This window comes from Nothobranchius furzeri, chromosome 4 (genome assembly GCF_043380555.1).
Source record: "Nothobranchius furzeri strain GRZ-AD chromosome 4, NfurGRZ-RIMD1, whole genome shotgun sequence".
NCBI lineage: Eukaryota > Metazoa > Chordata > Actinopteri > Cyprinodontiformes > Nothobranchiidae > Nothobranchius > Nothobranchius furzeri.
The window spans coordinates 56,715,753-56,736,534 of NC_091744.1; the positions used below are offsets into that span (position 1 = coordinate 56,715,753).

The 20,782-nt window shown below is 44.2% G+C and overlaps 1 protein-coding gene across 2 annotated transcripts in view; it reads left to right on the forward strand.

The window, feature by feature from the left end:
- The window catches only part of ppm1h (protein phosphatase, Mg2+/Mn2+ dependent, 1H), a 98,393-nt gene extending 93,388 nt beyond the window's left edge, over window positions 1–5,005 (forward strand). For both annotated transcript variants that reach the window (XM_015976003.3, XM_070550292.1), the window contains exons 9-10: window positions 522–673; window positions 1,509–5,005. In XM_015976003.3, coding sequence (XP_015831489.1) covers window positions 522–673; window positions 1,509–1,671 — 315 coding nt within the window. In that variant the 3' untranslated portion in view covers window positions 1,672–5,005. The remainder of the gene's footprint in view (window positions 1–521; window positions 674–1,508) is intronic.
- Window positions 5,006–20,782: the final 15,777 nt, after the last annotated feature.

Genomic DNA, 20,782 nt, shown 5'->3' on the forward strand with positions numbered 1-20,782 from the left:
CATGAAGTCTTCTATGGCATCTACCAGACAGGTAGACAAAGACCACTGGGTGTTACCGTTGGTTGGTATGTCGGGTTTCCGTCAGCCATAACAACTGAGTAAGCCAGTGGAAGTGGGTATCTGTGGTGTCTATGGAATTGCTGCTTTAAACGTATATTTTCCTTCTCTTTTCCTTGGTGTTTTGCAGGATTCTGGACATTTTTGGGCTCCACAGACGATTATAAAAGTAGAGAAAATAGCATAAATGTCCTCTTTCACTTCATGGAGATGCTTGCACATTTTGACTTTGGGGTTTTCTTGGATCTTCTCCAAGTTTTACCTCTTTTGTCCATCGGCCAGTCACAGGGCAAGCTCTCTTTTTAGTCACTGCAAAGATGTTTGTCATTCTAACTTTGTTCTTTTTTTCAAAATCAGCTCATGTTCTTAAATAACAGTAACAGAATATTTGACCCAGTTTGATGTCTTAACACGTACAAAAGATACTGATGAGTAGCTGAATCCTACTTTCCTTTCATCTTCAGGTCAAAGTGTATCCCCTATCGCAGTACGAGCACGGAGCAGATGATGTTCTGGTGCTGGGAACCGATGGACTGTGGGATGTCCTGTCTAACCAGGAAGTGTCTGAGGCGGTCACCAGTTTCCTGGCGAACTGCGACCCAGACGACCACCACAGGCATGTTCACTCATCCTCACCCAGCTGTAGCCTCTAAATCATGCCTGTGCTTTCTGTATCTCCTCATCTCATTTGAAGAGGATGAGCAGAGCTATTTGGTTGCAAATTTTCAAACATGTAGACAAGCTCGTAGGACGTACTACACATCATGTAAGCACAGTTTGTTGTGATGTTTCTTTTATATTAAAGAAATGCGTACGTTTCCTGCTTCTTCCTCCTACTGGTTGAAAACAGTAATCAACCCTGCCGCAGTCAGCTGTAGCTAGCAGCGAGCTAATGCTAACATCAGCCAACTAATACTAAATAAGCCACAAAGCAAAGGATCCATTATTACTTACAAGTCCAGTAGCAACAAAGCCAGGTCACCATCAGTCTGTGATTCCGTAGCCCCCTTCAGCTGTCTCAAATGAGTGAGGCCGTGCTTCTGTTCACTCTGGTTTTAGCGCTTTGTTTGCCCTCCAAAGACATTACTCTCTCACTTTTACTTGCAGGCCAACAAAAAGGCAAACGTCTTCTTGTGCTTTTTATTGATGGTTGGCAAACTGATAAAGCTAACCGCTAGCCTTTATTTTAGCTACCGGCACAATAAGGAGCTATTGCCTGAAAGGAGGTAGAGAACTTCCACCAGTGTTCCTGTGCAAACCACAAACTTGTTAACAGCAGTTTCTGGTCAGCAAAGGGCTACAGAGTTCTGACCCATGTGAAGTTTCTTAGGTTGTATGGCTGAGGAACCACTGAAATCAGTTAGAAAGGAATATCTTAAATAGGGTAAAAACTCTTTAGTGTTGCTTCAAGTTGATGTTGTCATACTTTCTGATGCCCTTTGCTTTGACAGGTACACAATGGCAGCTCAGGACCTCATCATGAGAGCTCGAGGGGTGCTGAAGGATCGCGGCTGGAGGATATCCAATGACAGATTAGGCTCTGGAGATGACATCTCTGTCTACATCATCCCCCTTATGTTTGGAAACAAAACTAGCCAAACTACAACACCATAACATAACCCCCTCATTCCTTCCGGTATTATCTTTTCAACTGCTTCTATGTGGATTTCCTCCTTTACCGACAGATCCAAGTGGTTTGTGGTCAGAGATGGGATCTCTGTCCAGGTTTCCTCTGTGTCATCCAGTCCAGAGTGGCATATTTTGGTCTGGTTCTCAAGTGGAAAGGTAAACAATTGTAGGAACTGCTATGACTTGAACTACAGTTTTTTGTCTTTGTTTTGAGGAAGCCATTTTGAACTCAGCTTTGGGTAAAAGGTTAAAGATCCTGAACTCTCGTGAAGGCGACGTTCATCTCAGGACATCTTCAGATAATATTTAGAAATGTGAAAAATGTAAATACTTGCACAAATTTGACAAGACTGCTACTAACTGAATACATGTACAGTGTAAAAAAAATCTGCAACAATCATAAACTTGATACTGCGCACATGTCAATCATAACACCTCTGTTCCATGTAGACGCTCATTTGGCTCAAGCTCCAGAAACACATTTATGAAGAAAAAGATTTAGTTAAATCTGGGATCTCACTGGGCTACGACTGTTGGGCTTAAATTGTGAATTAGATTCTCAAACAAGTTTCTCAAACACCCAGAAACATCTGCAGGGCATTGCTTACGTGCTGCAAAACTTTTTGAGTGAAGCACTGAGTTCGACCCAGGACTGCAGGCATCAGGCAGCAGCTGTGAGCCAAATGTTCATGGGCCCCATATGGAATATGTATGGGCAAGCTGAATGGGCCCCAACAAGTTTTTCCACACTTTTCATGGTGTCCCCATTGGGCAGGGGTATACAACCCCCGGAGAGCAGCTACCCAACATGTTTTTGATGTTTCCCTGCTCTAACAGTTGAATCTCCTTTTCAGAAGCTCATCACGCTCTTCAGACGTCTGGTATTCTCCTACTGATTTAAATTAGGTGTGTTGAAGCTGAGAAAAACGAAAACAGCTGAATAGCAGCTCTCTAGGATCCACAGAGATTGTAAAGGGGCAATGAATGAGTCAAACCATCTGGGTCCCTCTGAAAACCCATATAGGGTTCAAATGTATATGGGCAAACTCTATATAGGCAAACCCCTGTGGGGCCAAAGTGGACATTTGCCCATATACATTCCATATGGGGCCCACCAATATATGCTGGCTTGTCAAAAAAATTTAAATAAAACATGGAGCATAACTAAACTACAATATAACCACCATGTCAGAGATGGAAGGACAGTTCAAAACATTGGCAAAAACAGGCTAATGGGATAAACAGCAGAGCTGAGAAACTAAGGACTAGGTGTACAGGGACAATTACATGAGGCATGTTTTCACTGTCTGAACTTCAGGGTAATATTACCAGAACTTCCCAGTGTGTGTGTCTCCACTTCACAGAGCTAGCCGAACAGGCCGTTTACCGGGCCATTTTCACGAACTAACGAAGTACCTGAACAGGGGTAGTAACTCAAAAAGGCCTGGTAGAGTTGCTGGGCTGAATTTTTGGTTAACTCATTCTGATTGGTTGGAACACAGTAGGATATGACATCAGCAGACATCAACCAAAACAGTCGGCATTCGTGAAATTTGAAGAGCTGGTTGCGAAGCAAAATAGAAGCACAAGCAAATAAGCACCATTCGCACTGATTTAAAACCACTGTTATTAAACCTCCAATGCCGAAAAATGCAGCGGAGCCCCCAATTCACAGGGCTTTGTTGTGGCTGCTTCTTCTGGTCAATGAATGACACATTTACATCACACATCCGCTCTCCCAGTCCTCTGAATGAATTAAATAGCTGTACAATTTTTAATGCTACTGTGGACAGTTTTTGTCACTCACTGCCAAAGCAGTCGCGACATGCTGATGTTTGAGCTAAGTCCTGAAAGGGCTGAATTTGTATACAACAGCTGAGAGGACCGGGCCATCAAATTCCCCTTTCCAGAAGTTACCCTGAAGTTCCAACAATGGAAATACACCTCTAAAGACGAGCTGAGAAACAAACAAACAAACACACACACGCATGCACGCACACACACATTACAATACACTAATAATAATAGTAAATACAGATAACGGTATATGTACACCAAAACACTACAGTTATGACTCCATGAACACATTCTCATCGGTGTCTCCAAACAATCTCATACGCTTCCCAGTTCAGCTTCTGAAAGCCAGTTTGAGAAATGTTTACAAGAGTTGCCAAACTATCAAACTAGGTTGTGAAAAAAGAGAAAACAAAGACTAAACAAAAACACCTACAGGGAAATTTGTTCATGTGCAGCACAGGTGCAAGTTCTGCCTTTATTCCTCCCGCTATCTGCTCCTTTACTGTTTGAGATTCACAAAGCAAACAGCACAAATTATGAGCTGGCACAAATGTGTTCATGACATGCAGCAGGTTAGAGCAAGGAGCACTCATTAGTGTCGGACTGGGAACATATGGACACGGCAGGGGGAGAAGTGACAGCCAAAAAGAAACAACTGTTTTCTCAGAGTGAGCTGCAGGTCTTAGTAGATGAAGAACAAAGTCACTGATTCTGATCATCAGTTTCTGGCTGCTAAGGACTTTTATCAACACCACTCCTCCTCATTACAAATCACATTCAGGATTACATTCTTGTGCTTCACAGAATTGTTGTGGTTTCACTTTATATTCAAACTGATTTCAGTCTAATCAGCAAAGTTCTTGATTCCATCAGCCTGAAGATTTATGTTGCACTTGCAAAAATAGTGCAAGCCTTTGTTGAGTTCATGCTTTTGTAGCCCAACTGTGGTAACTAACAACAGGTGAGAATATTTTTCTCACAACGTTTTAGTCTTCAACAGTTGTCAACAGTTTCAGTCGAGTCACTTAAGCTCCATAGAGCGTTACACATAACCACAAAACTAAACAAAAGAAGACTTGTTTCTGGTGAACGTTGCCAATCATATGCAGTTATTCTTTAAAGGTTTTGCTGTCTTTTCCATTTTCCGTGGCTGTTAGCATGCTGAAACGTGCCATCTTTAGGTGACATAGCAACACGTAGTATGTGAAACCTAAAGACCGTTTCTCCGATAAAGTCGAAGCTCATCCCTGAGATTTCCGGGTGCCTCTGATGTGAATTCTCTGATCTTTAGTTTTGTTTAGGTGTTATATTTACTAGAAGTGGCTAATGTGAGTGAAACAAGGGACAGAGTCATTTCATTTCAATGTAAATAATGTCTTCAGTGGTTGCTCTCTTTTGTCATGTACATTTTTATCAACTGAAACGAGTAATTTGTACTTATTTTAAAAGGTGAATGGTTTAAGGAATTTTGTTTGAAAGATGGATTGAAACAAAAATAAAATGGTTACTTTTGACATTTTAACAGTCTGTCTGCTGGGTCATTAATTTAACATTGTATATGTCTGTATAATAAACCTATCAGCTTCCAGAGGCAGCTGATGGGTACCAGCAATCCAAGTGGAATGCAGCTCAAGTGGTCGTGGAGGCAAAAACCTGGTCCACAATCAGGCATCTCAGGAGGGGAAAGCAGTGATCTACCAACACTGTTTATAGTCACGGTGTGCTGCTGTCCACAACTCAGGACATTGTGGGTCGGTGGGCGGAGTACTTCTAAGTACTCCTTAATTCCACCAGCACGTTTTCCAGTGAGGAAGCAGAGTCTGGGGACTTTGGATTGGACTCTCCAGTCTCTGAGACGGTCCAAAAACTCCTCGGTGGCAAGGCTCCATTGGTGGATGAGAGCTACACGGAGTTCCTTTAACCTCCCACTGTCCTAAAGGGTGTGACCCCGCAAGGAAAGTTGACTATTGAGCAGGGTTGATGGTTTATCCCTTGGGTCCACGTGGCAGGGGTGAGGAGTGAGCACCACCTCACCCCTGCCACATGGACCTCAAGGGATAAAACATCAATCCTGCTCAAAGGTCAACTTTCCTCGCGGGTTCACCCATAAAGACAGTGGGAGGGTTAAGGCTCTACTGCAGGCGTTGTACCTGTCTGTCGCGGTGAAGAGAGAGCTGAGCTGGAAGGTGAATCTTTTAATTTACCGGCCCATTTACATTCCAACCCTGATCTTTGGTCATGAGCTTTGGGTAGTGACCAAAAGAACAAGATCGCAGATACAAGCGGCCAAAATGACTTTTCTCCTCTGGCTGGCTGGCTGGGCTCTCCCTTAGAGATAGGGTGAGAAGCTCAGTAATCGAGAGTGGCACGTAGTAGACCTGCTGCTCCTCCACTTCGAGAGGACCCAGTTGAGGTGGCTCGGGCATCTGGTCAAGATGCCTCCTGGACACCTCCCTGGTGAGGTTTTCCAGGCACGTCCAACTGGGAGGAGACCTAAAGGAAGATGTAGGACACGCAGGAGGGATTATGTCTCTCACCTGGCCAGGGAACACCTTGGGATTCCCCGAGAGGAGCTGGCCCAAGTGGCGGAGGAGAGGGAGGTCTGGGCCTCTCTGCCTTAGCTACTGCCCCCGTGCCCTGACTCCGGATAAGCGGCTAAAAATGGATGGATGGATAAATAATAAACACTTACCCAACCAGAGATTAGGGATAAACAGGAAGCAGCACAACCTAAAATTCAGTGTTTTTACCTCCTGCATTCAGATAATTAATCATAAAAACTTGTAATAAGTCTGCTGGTTTGGAAAGTTCCTCTTGGATTCTAGCAGATGCAAAATACAGAAAAAGTCTCATCACTTTTTGGCAAACTAATTCAAGAGCAAAGTGTGAATGAAGGGTATCAGTTTACAGAATCCTCTGAAAGGATGACTAAAAACTTCATGCTAGACACTGCCGCACTGCTGTAATTTGACTCTGAATAGCTCCGGCAAAACTGCAGAAGTGACGTGATACTCAAATATTTGAAATACCTGCTAGGCCAAAGATGTGATTCATATTCCTGGATAGATCCCTGAAAGACATAAGAAGCAACGGGGGGGGGGGGGGGGGGGGGGGGGGGATGTAGTTCAGAGGAATTCTGAAAGGGAAACTTGATGACATCATGACCGTTTGTTCTTGTACGTCTCAGACGCTGCCTCAGAACGTTAGGTCAGGAAGGACATTTGGACCAGACACTTTTGTTGGAAAACAGACAATTGGACTTAAAAAGAAGAACCTTCTAAATGTTGTGCCTTAGGTGGGGGTGTGAGGAGATGCTGAAAAGCGCAGATGGGGAGGAGGAGGAGGACATGTTCGTCAATGCTTTTTTAAGCTACAAGCTGATTGTCTCAGAGAAATCAGTTACAAGAGCAGTGATATGACAGAGGGGACATTTCTGCAGGAACAGATAATGAAGAGAAAGACATTGAAATGCAGCAAAAGCTGCATTTCAAATTTAGAGGATTTTGACTTCATCACCCACAACCAAAGGAGAAAAGTGTGCAATAGTGTTTTCCCCTGGTCACGTGTTTGTTAGTCTGAACTAAAATAAAACATGTAAAAAATCATTGGAGGGATCTTAATTAAACTCCCAGAGTATTATTGAATGTACATCTAATACTTTAAGAGTCAAACCCGTCCGAATCGAGAGAAATCACTAAATCTCAGCCCATTTTCTAGTTTACGCGCTACACTTTGACCATTTCATAGCTGAGAGTTTAGTTTCAGGTTTAATTTCAGCTGTCTAGGTCTGCCCTGTTGGTCTGTTAGCAAATATAACATGAATTAACCAGGGCTGCTTTCTATTTCTGCTGCTGTGCATGCTGGTTCTTATGCTAATGAGCAGAACTTCTAAATGGAATGTGTCCCTCATTAACACACCTGTGTTTCTCCTATGTTCCAGTTCCTTTGAGGAATGCAAGGCATTACATTTTGGTAATAGTACAGATTACTCAGATAGTTTTTTCGTTTGGCTCTAGTAAGAAATCCCACTGGAATTTATTTAGTTGTCCTTTAAATCCAACATCTCACCTTTGCCTTGGTTTTCAGAACTCTGGTGTCTGAAAAGAAGAAGAAGAAGAAAATATAATTTCTATAGCGCCTCTCAAGATAAAAAATCACGAGGCGCTTCACAAAAACACAAAATGTAAAAATATAAAAAAAACATTTAGAAAATGGTTAAAATATATATTTAAAATGAGCAAAAAGAGACAATTGTGATAAAAAAAATGTTAAGAAAGAGAGTGAATAGGAAAGAGGGAAATCAGTGGTTCCTGAGGAAGGTGGAATAGGTGGGGAGAGCAGAATAAAGAGAGAGTGGTGAAGAAGGTCATACAAAAGCCAGCTTGAACAAGTGAGTCTTCAGCTGCTTTTTAAAGGAGACCACTGAGTCCACTGATCTCAGGCTCAGGGGGAGAGAGTTCCAGAGTCTGGGGGCCACAGCAGCAAATGATCTGTCACCTTTGGTCTTTAGCCTGGTGCTGCACAACCAGTAGGCTTTGGTCACTGGACCTCAGGGACCTGCTGGGGGTGTAGGGACTAAGAAGATCACCAATGTAAGATGGTGCTTGTCCATGTATGGCCCTATAGACCAGAACCAGGATCTTGAAATGAACCCTGAAGTTGACTGGCAGCCAGTGAAGCTGGAGGAGAAGCGGGGTGATGTGGGTGTGTTTGGAGGACTTGGTCAGAAGCCGAGCACAGGCATTCTGAACCACCTGTAGACGGTTCAGGGAGGTTCTGCTCAGACACGTGAAAAGAGAGTTACAGTAGTCTAAGCGTGAGGAGATGAAGGAGTGGATAACTGTCTCAAGTTCAGAGCGGGACAGAATGGGACTCAGCTTAGCAGCGTTCCTGAGATGGAAGAAGGAAGAGCGAACAAGAGAACTGACATGAGAATCCAGGGTGAGAGCTGGGTCAAAGGTCATGCCAAGATTCCTGACGGAAGGTTTGGTGTGAGAAGCAAGCTGACCAAGAGAGTCTCTGACTTTGGGAACCAGCTTGTCTGTGGCACAGATGAGGATCTCAGTCTTATCTTCATTCAGCTGAAGAAAGCTCCCAGCCATCCAGGTTTTGATAGTCTAAGCAGGTGTGTAACAGCTGCAGCTTAGACATCTCATGGGGCTTGAAGGAGATGTACAGTTGGATGTCATCTGCATAAAGATGGTAGGAGATTCCTTTGAAGGAGCTCAGGATGTGCTGAAGAGGAAGCAGATAGAGGAGGAAGAGCAGAGGCCCCAGCACAGAACCTTGTGGGACACCATGGGTAAGAGAGGTGGTGGAGGACCTAAACTTGGAGACGGCCACAGAGAAGGAACGCTCAGAAAGAGCAGTTCCTGATAGGCCTACCCAGTCTCTCAGCTTCTCCAATAGCAGGTGATGGACAGCAGTGTCAAGAGGCTGCAGTCAGGTCCAGCAGGGCCAGAACAGAACAGTCTCCTGCATCACTGTGAGTCAGAAGGTCATTAGAGACCCTAAGAAGAGCTGTTTCAGTAGAATGAGCTCTACAAAAACCTGACTGGAAGCAATCATAGATGTTCTGTTCATCAAGAGCAGCTGTGAGTTGTTTAGCCACAACCTTTTCCAAGATCTTGGAGATGAACGGAAGTTTAGAGATGGGTCTGAAGCTGCTGTGGAGAGAGGGGTCGAGACTCATTTTTTAAGAAGCGGGTGGATTACAGCATTCTTAAAGTAAGCAGGGACCTGACCAGAAACCAGAGAAGCATTAATTATAGAGAGCACGCTGGGCCCGATGGACTGAAAAGCTCTTTTAAACAAAGATGAGGGTAAGATGTGGAGGGGGCATGCAGAGGTCTTCATAGAGTTAGCTAGTTTGGTTAACTCAAGCAAAGAAACAGGAGCAAAGCTATCTAGGATGATGGGCCTGGTTGGAGTCGGGAGAGGCAGCGATAAGGCTGAAGGAGAGATGCTAGATCTAACCTTATCGACTTTGTCCACAAAGAAAGTTCTCACAGTCTGCAACAGATTGGATGGAGGCTGTATGAGAGGCAGGAGAGACGATGCTGCTGATGGTGTTAAACAGCACCTTGGAGTTCCCTTTGCTCTGGGACACCAGGTTGGAGAAATAGGAAACCCTAGCATCTCTGACTGCAGAGTTAAAGGATGTCAGAAGATCCTTTAGGTGCAGCAGATGGACGTGGAGATGGGTTTTCTTCCACAAACGCTCAATTTGTCTGCATTGGCGCTTTAGGCTGCGAAGGCTGTCATTAAACCAGTGAGTAGGGTTCACTGCAGAAACTGATCTGGTTCTGACAGGACAGGTGTTGTCCAGAATGGAGAGGCAGTGCTCGTTAAACTGAGAAGTTAAGGAATCTGGGTCGTTATCGGAAGAACACGGTGGATCAAAAGCAGCAGAAAATTACTAACTGTGCTCTCATTAAGAAAACGAGAACTAACCATACGGCGAGCAGGAGGTGGGGACGCAGAAACTGACAAGTTAAAGAAAATGCAATGGTGATCTGAAATATAAACGTCCTCAGGACAAACACTGTCAGCATTTAGACTCAGGGTAAAAACAAGGTCTAGAGTGTGCCCCCTGGTGTGTGTGGAGCCAGAAACATGCTGGGTAAAGCTGAAGGAGTCCATAAGGCTGGAGAAATTCATGGCAAAGAGATCAAAGGGATCATCAAGGTGGATGTTAAAGTCACCAACAATCACCAGTCTGGACAGCTTCACAGTGTAGGATAGAAAATCACTAAACTCCTGCAGGAAATAACTGTTTGGACCAGGTGGACGATAGACCACAGCACAGTAGAACGGCTAAATAAGGAAACAAAAAGGCTAAATAAGTGAAACACAAGCAGCCTGTAAATCAGAGCCAGGAAGGTTTTATGGACCACCCACATGTGCACTAATCACCATCACTTTTAAATCGTGTATTGATCAAAAATCAAGCCCATCGTTGACATTCATCCCTTTATAAATGCCTTCACACACATTCAGAAGATCATAACTCTCCATGGTGGGAGACCCACGCTACTGGGTCCTCTCTGCAGGAGCTGAAGGACCATCTGGTCCCCACAGAACCGGAGCTGCATCCTCCTCCAGTCAGGCCAGCACTGATCTGGCACTCTCACTCCTACTCTCCACACGTGTGTGTATGTGTGTGTGTGTGTGTGTGTGTGTGTGTGTGTGTGTGTGTGTGTGTGTGTGTGTGTGTGTGTGTGTGTGTGTGTGTGTGTGTGTGTGTGTGTGTGTGTGTGTGGTCCAGATTGGATGACGGCAACGATGACACAGTCATTCCTGTGGGTGTCTTGTTTTTCCAAGGTCACAGCACTCCGCCTCACCCATGGACAGATCTGAAGAGCTGCTGAGTAGGCCCAGAGTGAGATGCGCATCCTCCTCTGACAGACATAAAGGAGATTATCACGACAGCGCAACACAAACTGGCAGAGGCCACGAACTTCAACCCTTCAATTCAGAGAATACCTAGATTTATTATATTTTAAATAGTATCTTTAAGAATCCTTATGGATTTTTTAAAAAAGGGTTTAATATGTTAAAATGTGGAATTTAAGCAGTTATTCAAAATTGATTAATGTATCAAAGATAGATTAATAGATTTTTGTGTGAATATTTTCTAAAGAGTTCACTATGGGATTAGATTTGTGCCAATAGGATCAAGAAAAACACTTTGGAGAGCAAACAAATTTTAAGACACTGAGAGAAAAAACCTTGGTTTCAAAAGAAAAACTTACGATCTGAATCAGATTCTTAAAATGATCAAGAAAATCACTGTGACGGTCAAACAAAAATTAAGAAATTGACAGAACAAAAATATTGACTAAAGGAAAAAAACATGTTTCAAAAGTAAAACTTACTATCTGAATAAACTTCTTAAAATGAGTAACAAAGTATGTTTCCTTTTTCTGTTTGCCTCTATGTGTTTTTGTTATCAATTTCCTTAGTTTTGTTCTCTCTGCTCAGAGCTTTGCTCTCACTTCCAGATTTGCACTTACACTGTCTGGCTTTCTCCTTTGCAATCCCTGAGTTTTTGGTTGCAATTCTGACACAACCCTTTCGGGTGGGCGGGACTTCTGAGAAGTCCTCTACCATAGGACAGTGGTTTCTCTTGAGTGATAGTTCAGTGACCTGGAAGTGATGTAGCCTCCAAGACATTTTTTTTTCCCCACCTGGTCAACACCATGAATTTTGAGCCCCAAACAGGTTATTTCTGCTGTCTGTGGTGTCTACTGAGGATCTAAAGTGAGTATTGATAATATATTTTATCTTTTCTTAGTTCATCTGTAAGTTAAGCCACTTTTTAAGTTGGTTTTAACCAGATGCTAGCTCACAAATCTAATCCCATAATATACCAAGTACTTAATGGTTTCACGGATTTGAGAAAGTCCATCGCTCATTTGTCTCAAACAAAGGTTAGATTTGTTCACGAACGTCACATCAGTGTTAGGTCCAGCCTTTTCCAGCTTGCTGAACTTGATCGAGTTTTCAGACATCCTAACTAGGGCTGGATGAACCTAATGAGGTGTGAACCAGTGGTTATTCTCTGAGACCCTGTATTCACGGGTATCCCAACGTCATCAAAAGAAATTATTTCAAAAACTGAAGAGAGTGAAAGCTTGCAAATTCTCTGATGTCAGCATTTGCTTGTGGATGTAAATAACCTTGGTTTTAGGTTTCACCCGTGACAAAGATGCTCGGACTCCACATGTGCTACCTGATCAAGCTCAATAACTGCTTCATGTTGCAGACCACAAGCGAAGGAGGACATTAAGGCAGCTATTGCCCACCAGAGGAGAGACGTGTCTGCCCCATATTCAGAAGTTTTCAGGTTTGAGCAACGCTCAGTCTGCTGCTGTGTCCTTGGGCAAGACACTTAATCCACATTAGTTGTGTTTCCATTGTTGGAACGTCAGGGTAATTTCTGGGAGGGGAAAATAAGCAATGATGAACCCATCCTCTCAGCGCCATGCAGTTTCAACCCTTTCAGGACTTTAAGACGTCAGCATGTCGCGACTGCTTCGGCAGTGAGTGATGTCACTGATCAGAGCCAAAAAGCACCCAAAGTAACATTAAAAGTTTTATTCTGTCAAAGTAAATACATTTAATCCAACACCAGGAGAGCTGCTGTGCAGAGTAAAATGTTGTGTTCAATGACCAGAAGAAGCGTAGATTTTTACGATGGTCTGTGAGACAACAAAGCCCTCATTGCCTCTATGTTGTTGTGTGTGTGGGGCGGTTCTGCTGCATTTTTGGTGTTGGGAGTTTACAGAGGTTTCAGCGGTATCAGTGTTTATTTGCTTGTACTTCCATTCTGCTTCAGCAACTCTTTTAATTTTACAAGCACTGAGTTGTTTAGGATGGCGTCTGCTGATGTAATTTCCTACTAAGCTACAAGCCAATCAGCGCAACTTAACCAAAGGTTTTGTTCAGCTACTCAGCCGGGCCTTTCCGAGTAACTGCCCCGTTCAGGTACTCTGCTGGTTCCTGAAAACTGCCTGGAAAATGAACCGTTGGAGTGGAAACATGCCAGTGACTTGGGGAACTACTGCCACCTACAGGGTTGGCATGCCCATGAATGTGGTTCACAATACACTGGATCTTTTTGCTGAAAACAAGGTGGTGTGGACCCAAGTTTTTTCATAGACGGGGGAGGATATTTGGTTTTACTAAACCCTGGCTACGTGTGTACATGGCATGAGTCTCAATAAAATTTGTTCAAAGGTTTTTGAAAAACAAAAAACCCCGAAACATCATCTAGCTACCTTTAAGGTTAGGGTTAGGTATGAAGGTGTTAACATACAACATATGGGAACCTTAGCAGCATGCGAGAGGACAACTGAGGATGAGCTAGCTGATTTTAGGGTGTACACAGTCCTGTGTGGACTAAAGGTGTGGCTCCTTCAGGGAGCAGGGTCCAGCGTGCCGCGGGTGTTTCTGCTTGGGCTACAATAACGCCTACTAGGGGTTACTGTAGCTTCTCACCAACCAATCAAAATGAGCATCAAAGTATGTAATTTTCCCAGCTAGACATTTGTTGAAAAAAGTCTACACTAATTGATTGTCGCACCGCCATGGCAAAATAAAAGCCACCACATCTATAGAATATGTATTTTGTTGATTTAAAAAAAAGATATTGTAAGATTGTAAGATATTGACTCTAACTTGTTCTGTTTCAGATCTTTATTCCGGGTTACTGTTGGCTGCAACCCATGCTTTAACTCCAGGAAAAACAACGTTATAAACCTCCGTTCAAACTTGCTCATTTTCTCTTTCTAAACAATCGAACCAGAACTCTCTACACAACCGGCCATGAACACCCCCTTCAACATAAAAGTCCAACCTTAACAAATCGTAACCCATTACACTAAGGTAAAACAATGCAAAGCCTAAGATATATAGCCCACATTTGCGCACTTATTACCATAATCATGATTTGAAATTAATTTAAATATCATTAAACGTGTAAATTTTACTTTATTTTGAAAAGCCACTGGCTCCTTCCTGTCTAGCTGCAGTGCTTCGGGTGAGCTTCTCCTGACAGTCTGAAGTAGAGGAGAATAGGCTGTGTACCGCCTTATTGACAGTCTCCCATTTCTAGTTAACTACGGATAAAGCAGGAAGCGGGACTCAAACGCAGGTTCGGAGAGTGCGGAGCGCGCTCATGTCAAACCAGCGACACAAAATGAAAATGCAGGATAAGCACAGATGATCAATAACTGTAAAAAAGACGGAGAACAGATAGATGACCAGAGAAAATATCTTATTTTGAAATATGGGAGGTGAGGTAACTTTTCAGGGGTGAATTAGAAGAAGGGGGCGTTTCCGTTTACAAACCAAAACGCCCCTTTTAGTGGCTGGCTGGATGATTTTGCCTTCAGGTAGCACTTAATCAACAAGAGGCTCTGGTTTACTGTTGTAGGGGTTTCTGCTGCTTGAAGCATGACTTACCTCCTCCAGCCTTGCTTAAATGAGCACATTGACACCAGATTTATAAGAGCAGACGTGCTTCTGTGCTCCTCGCTGATTTCCCAGGATCTCCTTGTAGTTGCAACATACTTCCAACATGATCAGTGCTTCACTCCAGAGCTTTTTTCCCTTCTTTGTTGTCAATATTTCACAAGAAAATCCTAAACTCCCTCTACGCAGAGTAGATTTTTTGTGCCATATCAGCACAGATGCTGGTGGGCAGAGATGGCCAGGGATGAGCATATCTATTATTTCAAGTGTTGAGTCATAAATATTTCATTTGACTTTTTCTTGGAAGGTCAAAACAGTATTGTGTGTTCTCATGAGCCTCTGAATAACGGGGCTCGCTGAATTAGAATGCAGCCCCTGCATGGTTTCATTGACCCAAGCGTGCAGCCAATCAGAGCACGTGCACAATCCGGTCCCCCACCCCCATCAGGGGACCAATCAGGCGCAGAGGACGGTGCTGCAGCACTCTGCAACTTGATCTCAACAGGGAGGGTTCTGGGTCACTTGACCTGACCGCCACAGGGGGTGGATTATGAAAAAGAATGGGTGAGCTCTACCCTTGTCGGAGCACGCACGCGCACACACACGTTTGTGGTATGCAACCTTAACAAAAGACACCCCTGAGACGGAGCCACCTCTGTGGGCAGCCACGTCACTCCCCTCCTCATAGCAACAGCCCTGCTGACCTACATGCGGAGCTTCCACGCAGTCCGCCCCGCGTGGTCACGTCCACTTCCTCGTGCCTTTTCAGAGCAGACACACGACTCGGAAATTACATTCTCCTCCCATGAAACAGAACAGTTCGCTGCTCCACTCCACACAAAACACTCTTCGCTTCACTCACATCTAAAGTGACCTGTAGCGTTAACACAACCACACTGATTTTTCACCCACATATTATTTTATTAGACACATCCAGACACACGGTACAGTTCACACAGTTTAGACGCAGAATACAAAGTAAAAAAAAGCATCAGGTTTGAAAATAACCGTTAATTCGGCGTATTTTACCTGCTAAAAAAGGCAGCGCTTTTCTCAATTCATCTGTTTTCCGAGGGAGACGTGAAGGCACCAGCACTAGCAAGGCAGTAGCTTGCGCAGTCATCTCCATAGCGGGCAGTGTCTCAACCCAACCAACAGCACAAACTACTACCTCAGCCAGTACCTGGTGCTGATCTGCTGCGTTGAGTCGGTGAATAAAGCTGGAAAAATGAGGACAAATGGGAGACGTGAGCCGCCTGGGATCAGGAGAAATCCCCACGCACAGGCGAAGATGTCCGTCCATCCTGCTCCAGCCCTCTACTGTGCAGCAGAGCAGACTTGAAATGAGAGGGAAACCCCGCCCAAGAAAACCAGCCCCTCTCCCACTGCTTCCTCCCTGTGTTCAGAGCTGGCTCCTTCTCTCCTCATGTGACCTGCAGCACACAGCTCCAGTAAAACCTAACTACGGCTCAGGGGCCACCAAGAGGACTCAGAAAGGATCAACAGCATATTCACGTGGTTCTCTTTGGCTTTTTCACTGCAAAAACGACTTTTCTTTTGAAACAAACAAAAAGTCACAACTGCTGGGATTAAAAGGAAAAACCATGGCATGTGTTTCTGTGTAAAATGATAATGATGTTGCAGAGGGCTCCCTGAATGCTGTTTGCCATAAAATGGTTGATGCCAGGCAGGACTGATGGCCTCATGGCTGGTCTGAGAGCAGTGTGGCCCAATCCCAGTAATCGCACTGCGCCCCGCGTCTTCAGCAAAGCGCACCTGGAGAAAGTGTGCAGTAAGGCTTCAAGTACGTAGTACACAAGTGTGCAAATAATTGCCGAATTGAGGTGGGGAGCATTGCGTCATCGATTGCAACGCAAGACTGGATGCTGGTCACTCAGTGCGTTTACATGCAGTCAGTAACCCTTTTAAAACTCGAATGTTCACAATAACCCGGTTCCGCACGGCCATGAAAACACCGCCAAAAACCCGGATATGCTCATAACTGGGTTTTCCGGTTACTACACCTGGGGTAACCCTTTTCTAACCCGAATGTTTGGTCGTGTAAACGCATATCGGGATATCCCCATCAAAGCGTGTGTTTTGCGCATGCTCTGTTCGCAAGGAATCTTGGTCTTTTGAGTAGCGAGACGTCTTGTATGCGCCAGAACACCGGAAGTAAACAAGTTGGAAGCAACATGGCGAGTCGCGGCACAGCACCACACTTTTGGAGTGACGAGGAAACCTCTGTCTTCATCGGTCTGGTGAAAAGTATGAACATTATGTCTTTTGTTGACAGCCGAAAGTACAGAGACAGCGAAATATACAAGCATATTGCGTCTCGACGTAGTCCATACGTCCTGACGCTACCCCAACGTCCGCATTTAAATTGGGTTATGCAAGTTAGGGGTAACTCTTTCCATTTATGCTTGTAAACGGGTTATTCTGATCAACTCAGAAACCCGAATACCGACCTTAACCCGATCATAACCAGGATATTGGCTGCATGTAAACGTAGTCACTGCGGTACTTAAAAAAAACTTTCAAATAAACACTCAAACAATTATTTGAAATAATTTTACATTTGTTGCTGCCTTGTCTAAAAGTTTTAGAGCATCAACGAATCATCCTAAAACAATCTACTTTCAATAGAAAATACATATGTTCAGAAAACGAACTTCAGCCTGTCATCCCACAGCAGTCAACATCGATGCAGACTTGGGTGAAGTTCAGATCAAGGGCGCAAAAGAGGAGTGATAAACTTCCGCAATTGAGAATCAGGACATCCTATACACTCGCACCCCTGGTTGGGGTCATGCAATTGAAAGATGAAAGTGTGGAAGTGCGAGTACTGGGACAGGGCCACCCTAAAACAGACTTTTAAAAAGTGAGTAATGCTTGTTAACGACTCGGTTTTATTTATTTATTTATTTTTTTTGGTGTGTGTGTGTCCTGTCTGGCTGTGAAGCAAACAGAATTCATGTCTGAATGCTGGTGACAAGCCTTACAGATTTACTCTCAGGTGGAGCATCAAAGCATCTGCTTTTAATGTCACACCTGATACTTAAAACTTTATTGTTATTGTTTTTGAATGCTTTTTAATTCCGACCAGACACGGAGACAGAGGTGAAAGAGAAAGGAAAAGACAAAAGGTGTGTGGGGGGGTGGGGGGTGGGGGGGGGGGGTGGGGGGGATTGTTGTCCTGTCCGTCTACAAAGCGCTTCTCTGTATTGGTCCTGAGAACTACATTTTTATTAAATCATGCATTTGGTAAACTGGTCATTCAATGCGATTAACAAGGTTTTTTCATCAATTAGTGTGGAGCGGAGCAGGGGTGCCTTTCCTACCTATCTGTGGAGGACATTGAAGACACATGGATTTTTGGATTTATGTTTATTGGACTTCTTCTGATTGGGGAGGATTTCTGATATTTCGGAAAACTGGGAAGACTGGGGCAATTAGAATGCCACCCGAACTCACAGATAGTCTCAGCCGTGTGGAGACTGCATAGACCAGGGGTGTTCAGTTCCGATCCTGAGGGGGCCGATATCCAGGACGTTTTACTTTTAACCCTGTTTCTGCACACCTGATGTCAATCAGCAGGTGATTAACAGGCTTCTGCAGAGTTGATGAGCTGCAGCACAGGAAATTCAACCACTGAATTTAGTGTGTTGGAGCTGAGAAACCACTAAAACATGCTCGATACCGGCCCTCCAGATCCGGACTTGGAATACCCCTGGCTTAGACGCTGCTCTAAGTGAATCGCAAGCCAGAAGTTCTAACTGCAATTCCGGTGTTATTACGCAAAATGGATGCCATCTTAGAGAAAGTCAATGCATGGGATGGGAAAATTTAAACCCAATTATTGAATTTACTGAGGGACTGAGGACCAATTAAGAATTCAAAGGCAGAAGGTATATTATCTCTGCCTGCCCCAAAACAATTCTCCTTATCTGAATCTGGCTGCCTTGAGCTGTGAGAATAAACCCCCCCCACAACAGGAATGCGGACAGATGCTGTGGAACCTGTCCTTCCCCCCGCCTTTGAAAGTGTGGCCTAGCCTGGCAAGGACACCAAACTTAAGGAGTCAATGTGCTCTTCACACCCTGGATCTCCCTGTCACCTGTGAACAACAGGGATAGAGCATGCGCACTGAGGAGGTGGCTCTCTCTGGGGCGAGCAGGTTCCCAGCCCCCTCCTAAACTGCCTCTCAGAGACTCATGTCTGTGGACTGTCTGCTTATTTATTGTGGTGTTTTCTAGCATAACAAAGCTATGCCCTATTCCAAATTCAAGTTCACTTTATTTATTTGTTAGGAACTTCGTTTGAAGATAGTGTCAGCACAGCCCATTAAAAAGGTATAAAAACCCACACATACAATCAATTTAAAAAGTACTCACACCTACATACAATTGATTAAAAGGAATTAAAAAGTAATAATACAAGACTTCCAATCAGTGTGGTCCAATCCACATCACTTGGGCTGTGGTGCAGCAGGCTGATTGAGGAGGGAAAGAAACTGGGGAAGCCCTTTTTGTTTTCAGTGAGAGGGACCTAAACCGATGACCTGATGGTAACTTGGAGTAATAAAAGTGGAGAGCATGTGAGGGATCTGTGGATATCTGGGTGTTTTTCCTAAGAGCTTTAGTGTTTTAGGTGACGATGAGTGGCTGCTGCTCCTGACATGATTTTACTGTAATATTTGTCCAAGGCATTTTGTGCTCACTATCCCTCTCCCTGCTTTCATGGTGATGCGAGGTACCATGCAAGGTATGGCCTGTGTCACTCCGGCTCCTCCAAGAGGGAGCCAGCTTTGATCTCACTTAGGTAAACCAGTTCTAAGAGCCTTTTTGTTTGCGACTAAAACATCACATCTACCGCTTCTCTCTTATAGCATTATTTTCTGCTATTTCAGCTGTTAACTTTATTTTCTCTCTATGTGTTTATCTCCTCAGAAGAAGTAACAATGGTGTTCTGCTGGATTGTAGTGGCCTCATGGAGGTGCTGCTACATTCTCCCTCTCCTGATAATAACATTTTACTCCCTTTGACATGAAAAATGCTACTACTGTGCTACTACTGTTGAATTAATTATAGATTCACTAAGATAAAGACAATAAAGTTTTTAACACTTCAGAAATATCTCCAAACTGCGAAGGTTGGTGTCAAAACATGAACTTGAAATGGTTCTCCATTCCTTTATCTCCTCCCATCTAGATTACTGTAACACACACTTCACGTTTTAACAAAAAAGCCCTTGACCGCCTTCAGTCGGTCCAGAACTCTGCAGTGAGGCTCCTTCCTGGAGCAAACAGAAGAGCACATGTCACTCCTATTCTGATGTTGTCATGTTCTGCGTCCTGCGTCCGCCTCATGTGTCTCCTTGTGTTCTCCTGCCCGCTCTAGGTTCCCCTTTATATGTCTCCTTGTCTGCATCCTCCCCTCAGGTGCCTCCTTGTGCTCCCCAACCCACTTCAGGTTTTCCCCTTAGGTTTCTGTGCCCCTTAGGTCTTCAGCTCCCTCCAGGTTTCCCTCAGGTTCCCCCTTTGTGATTTCAGATTTAGTTATCCCATCCTTGTTAAAGTTTTTCTTCTGATGTCTAGTTTTCAGGTTTATTAGTTCACTTATCTTTAGTTCTCTGTAGACTGAGGCCCTGTCCACACGTAGCCGGGGATCTGCCAAAACGTAGATATTTTTCTACGTTTTGGCCTGTCATCCACACGAAAACGGAGTTTTTTCACATGAAAACGGATCTTTTTAAAAACTCCGACCAAAGTGAAGAACTGCGTTTTCTCCGTGTTGGGTGTCTGCGTGTGGACAGACAAAACCGGAGTTTTAAGGTCCGCAACGTCACTTTCCGCGACAAAAAAATGCTGACATCACGTGTGCGACCTGTGTTTACACTAGCCGACAGCACGGATGCCCTCAGAGCTGTGCTCGCTTTATCAATTGTCCAAGCGCTTTTTGCTTGTTTGTTTTTGCAAGCGGGATTACTGCTCCTTGCGGAAGACCACAGACGAAGGACGAGGTTAAGAACGGGGAAGTACTGCCGCCTACAGGTCTGGCATGTCCTTAACAACGTATTTATCTGGGTACGTGTGGACAGAGTTTTTTTTTTAAATGAGGTGGTGTGGATGCAAGTTTTTGGAGGGGCGGATATTCGTTTTTTAAAAAACCCGGCTACGTGTGGACTAGGCCTGAGTTTACCTAGTCAGTTTCCCCACTCAGTTAATCAGTCTCACCTGATCCCTTCTGATCTCACTCCCCACACACCTGTCACCTGTTTCCCTGATTGTTTCCCTCCGTGTTCCCTCTGTGTATATAAC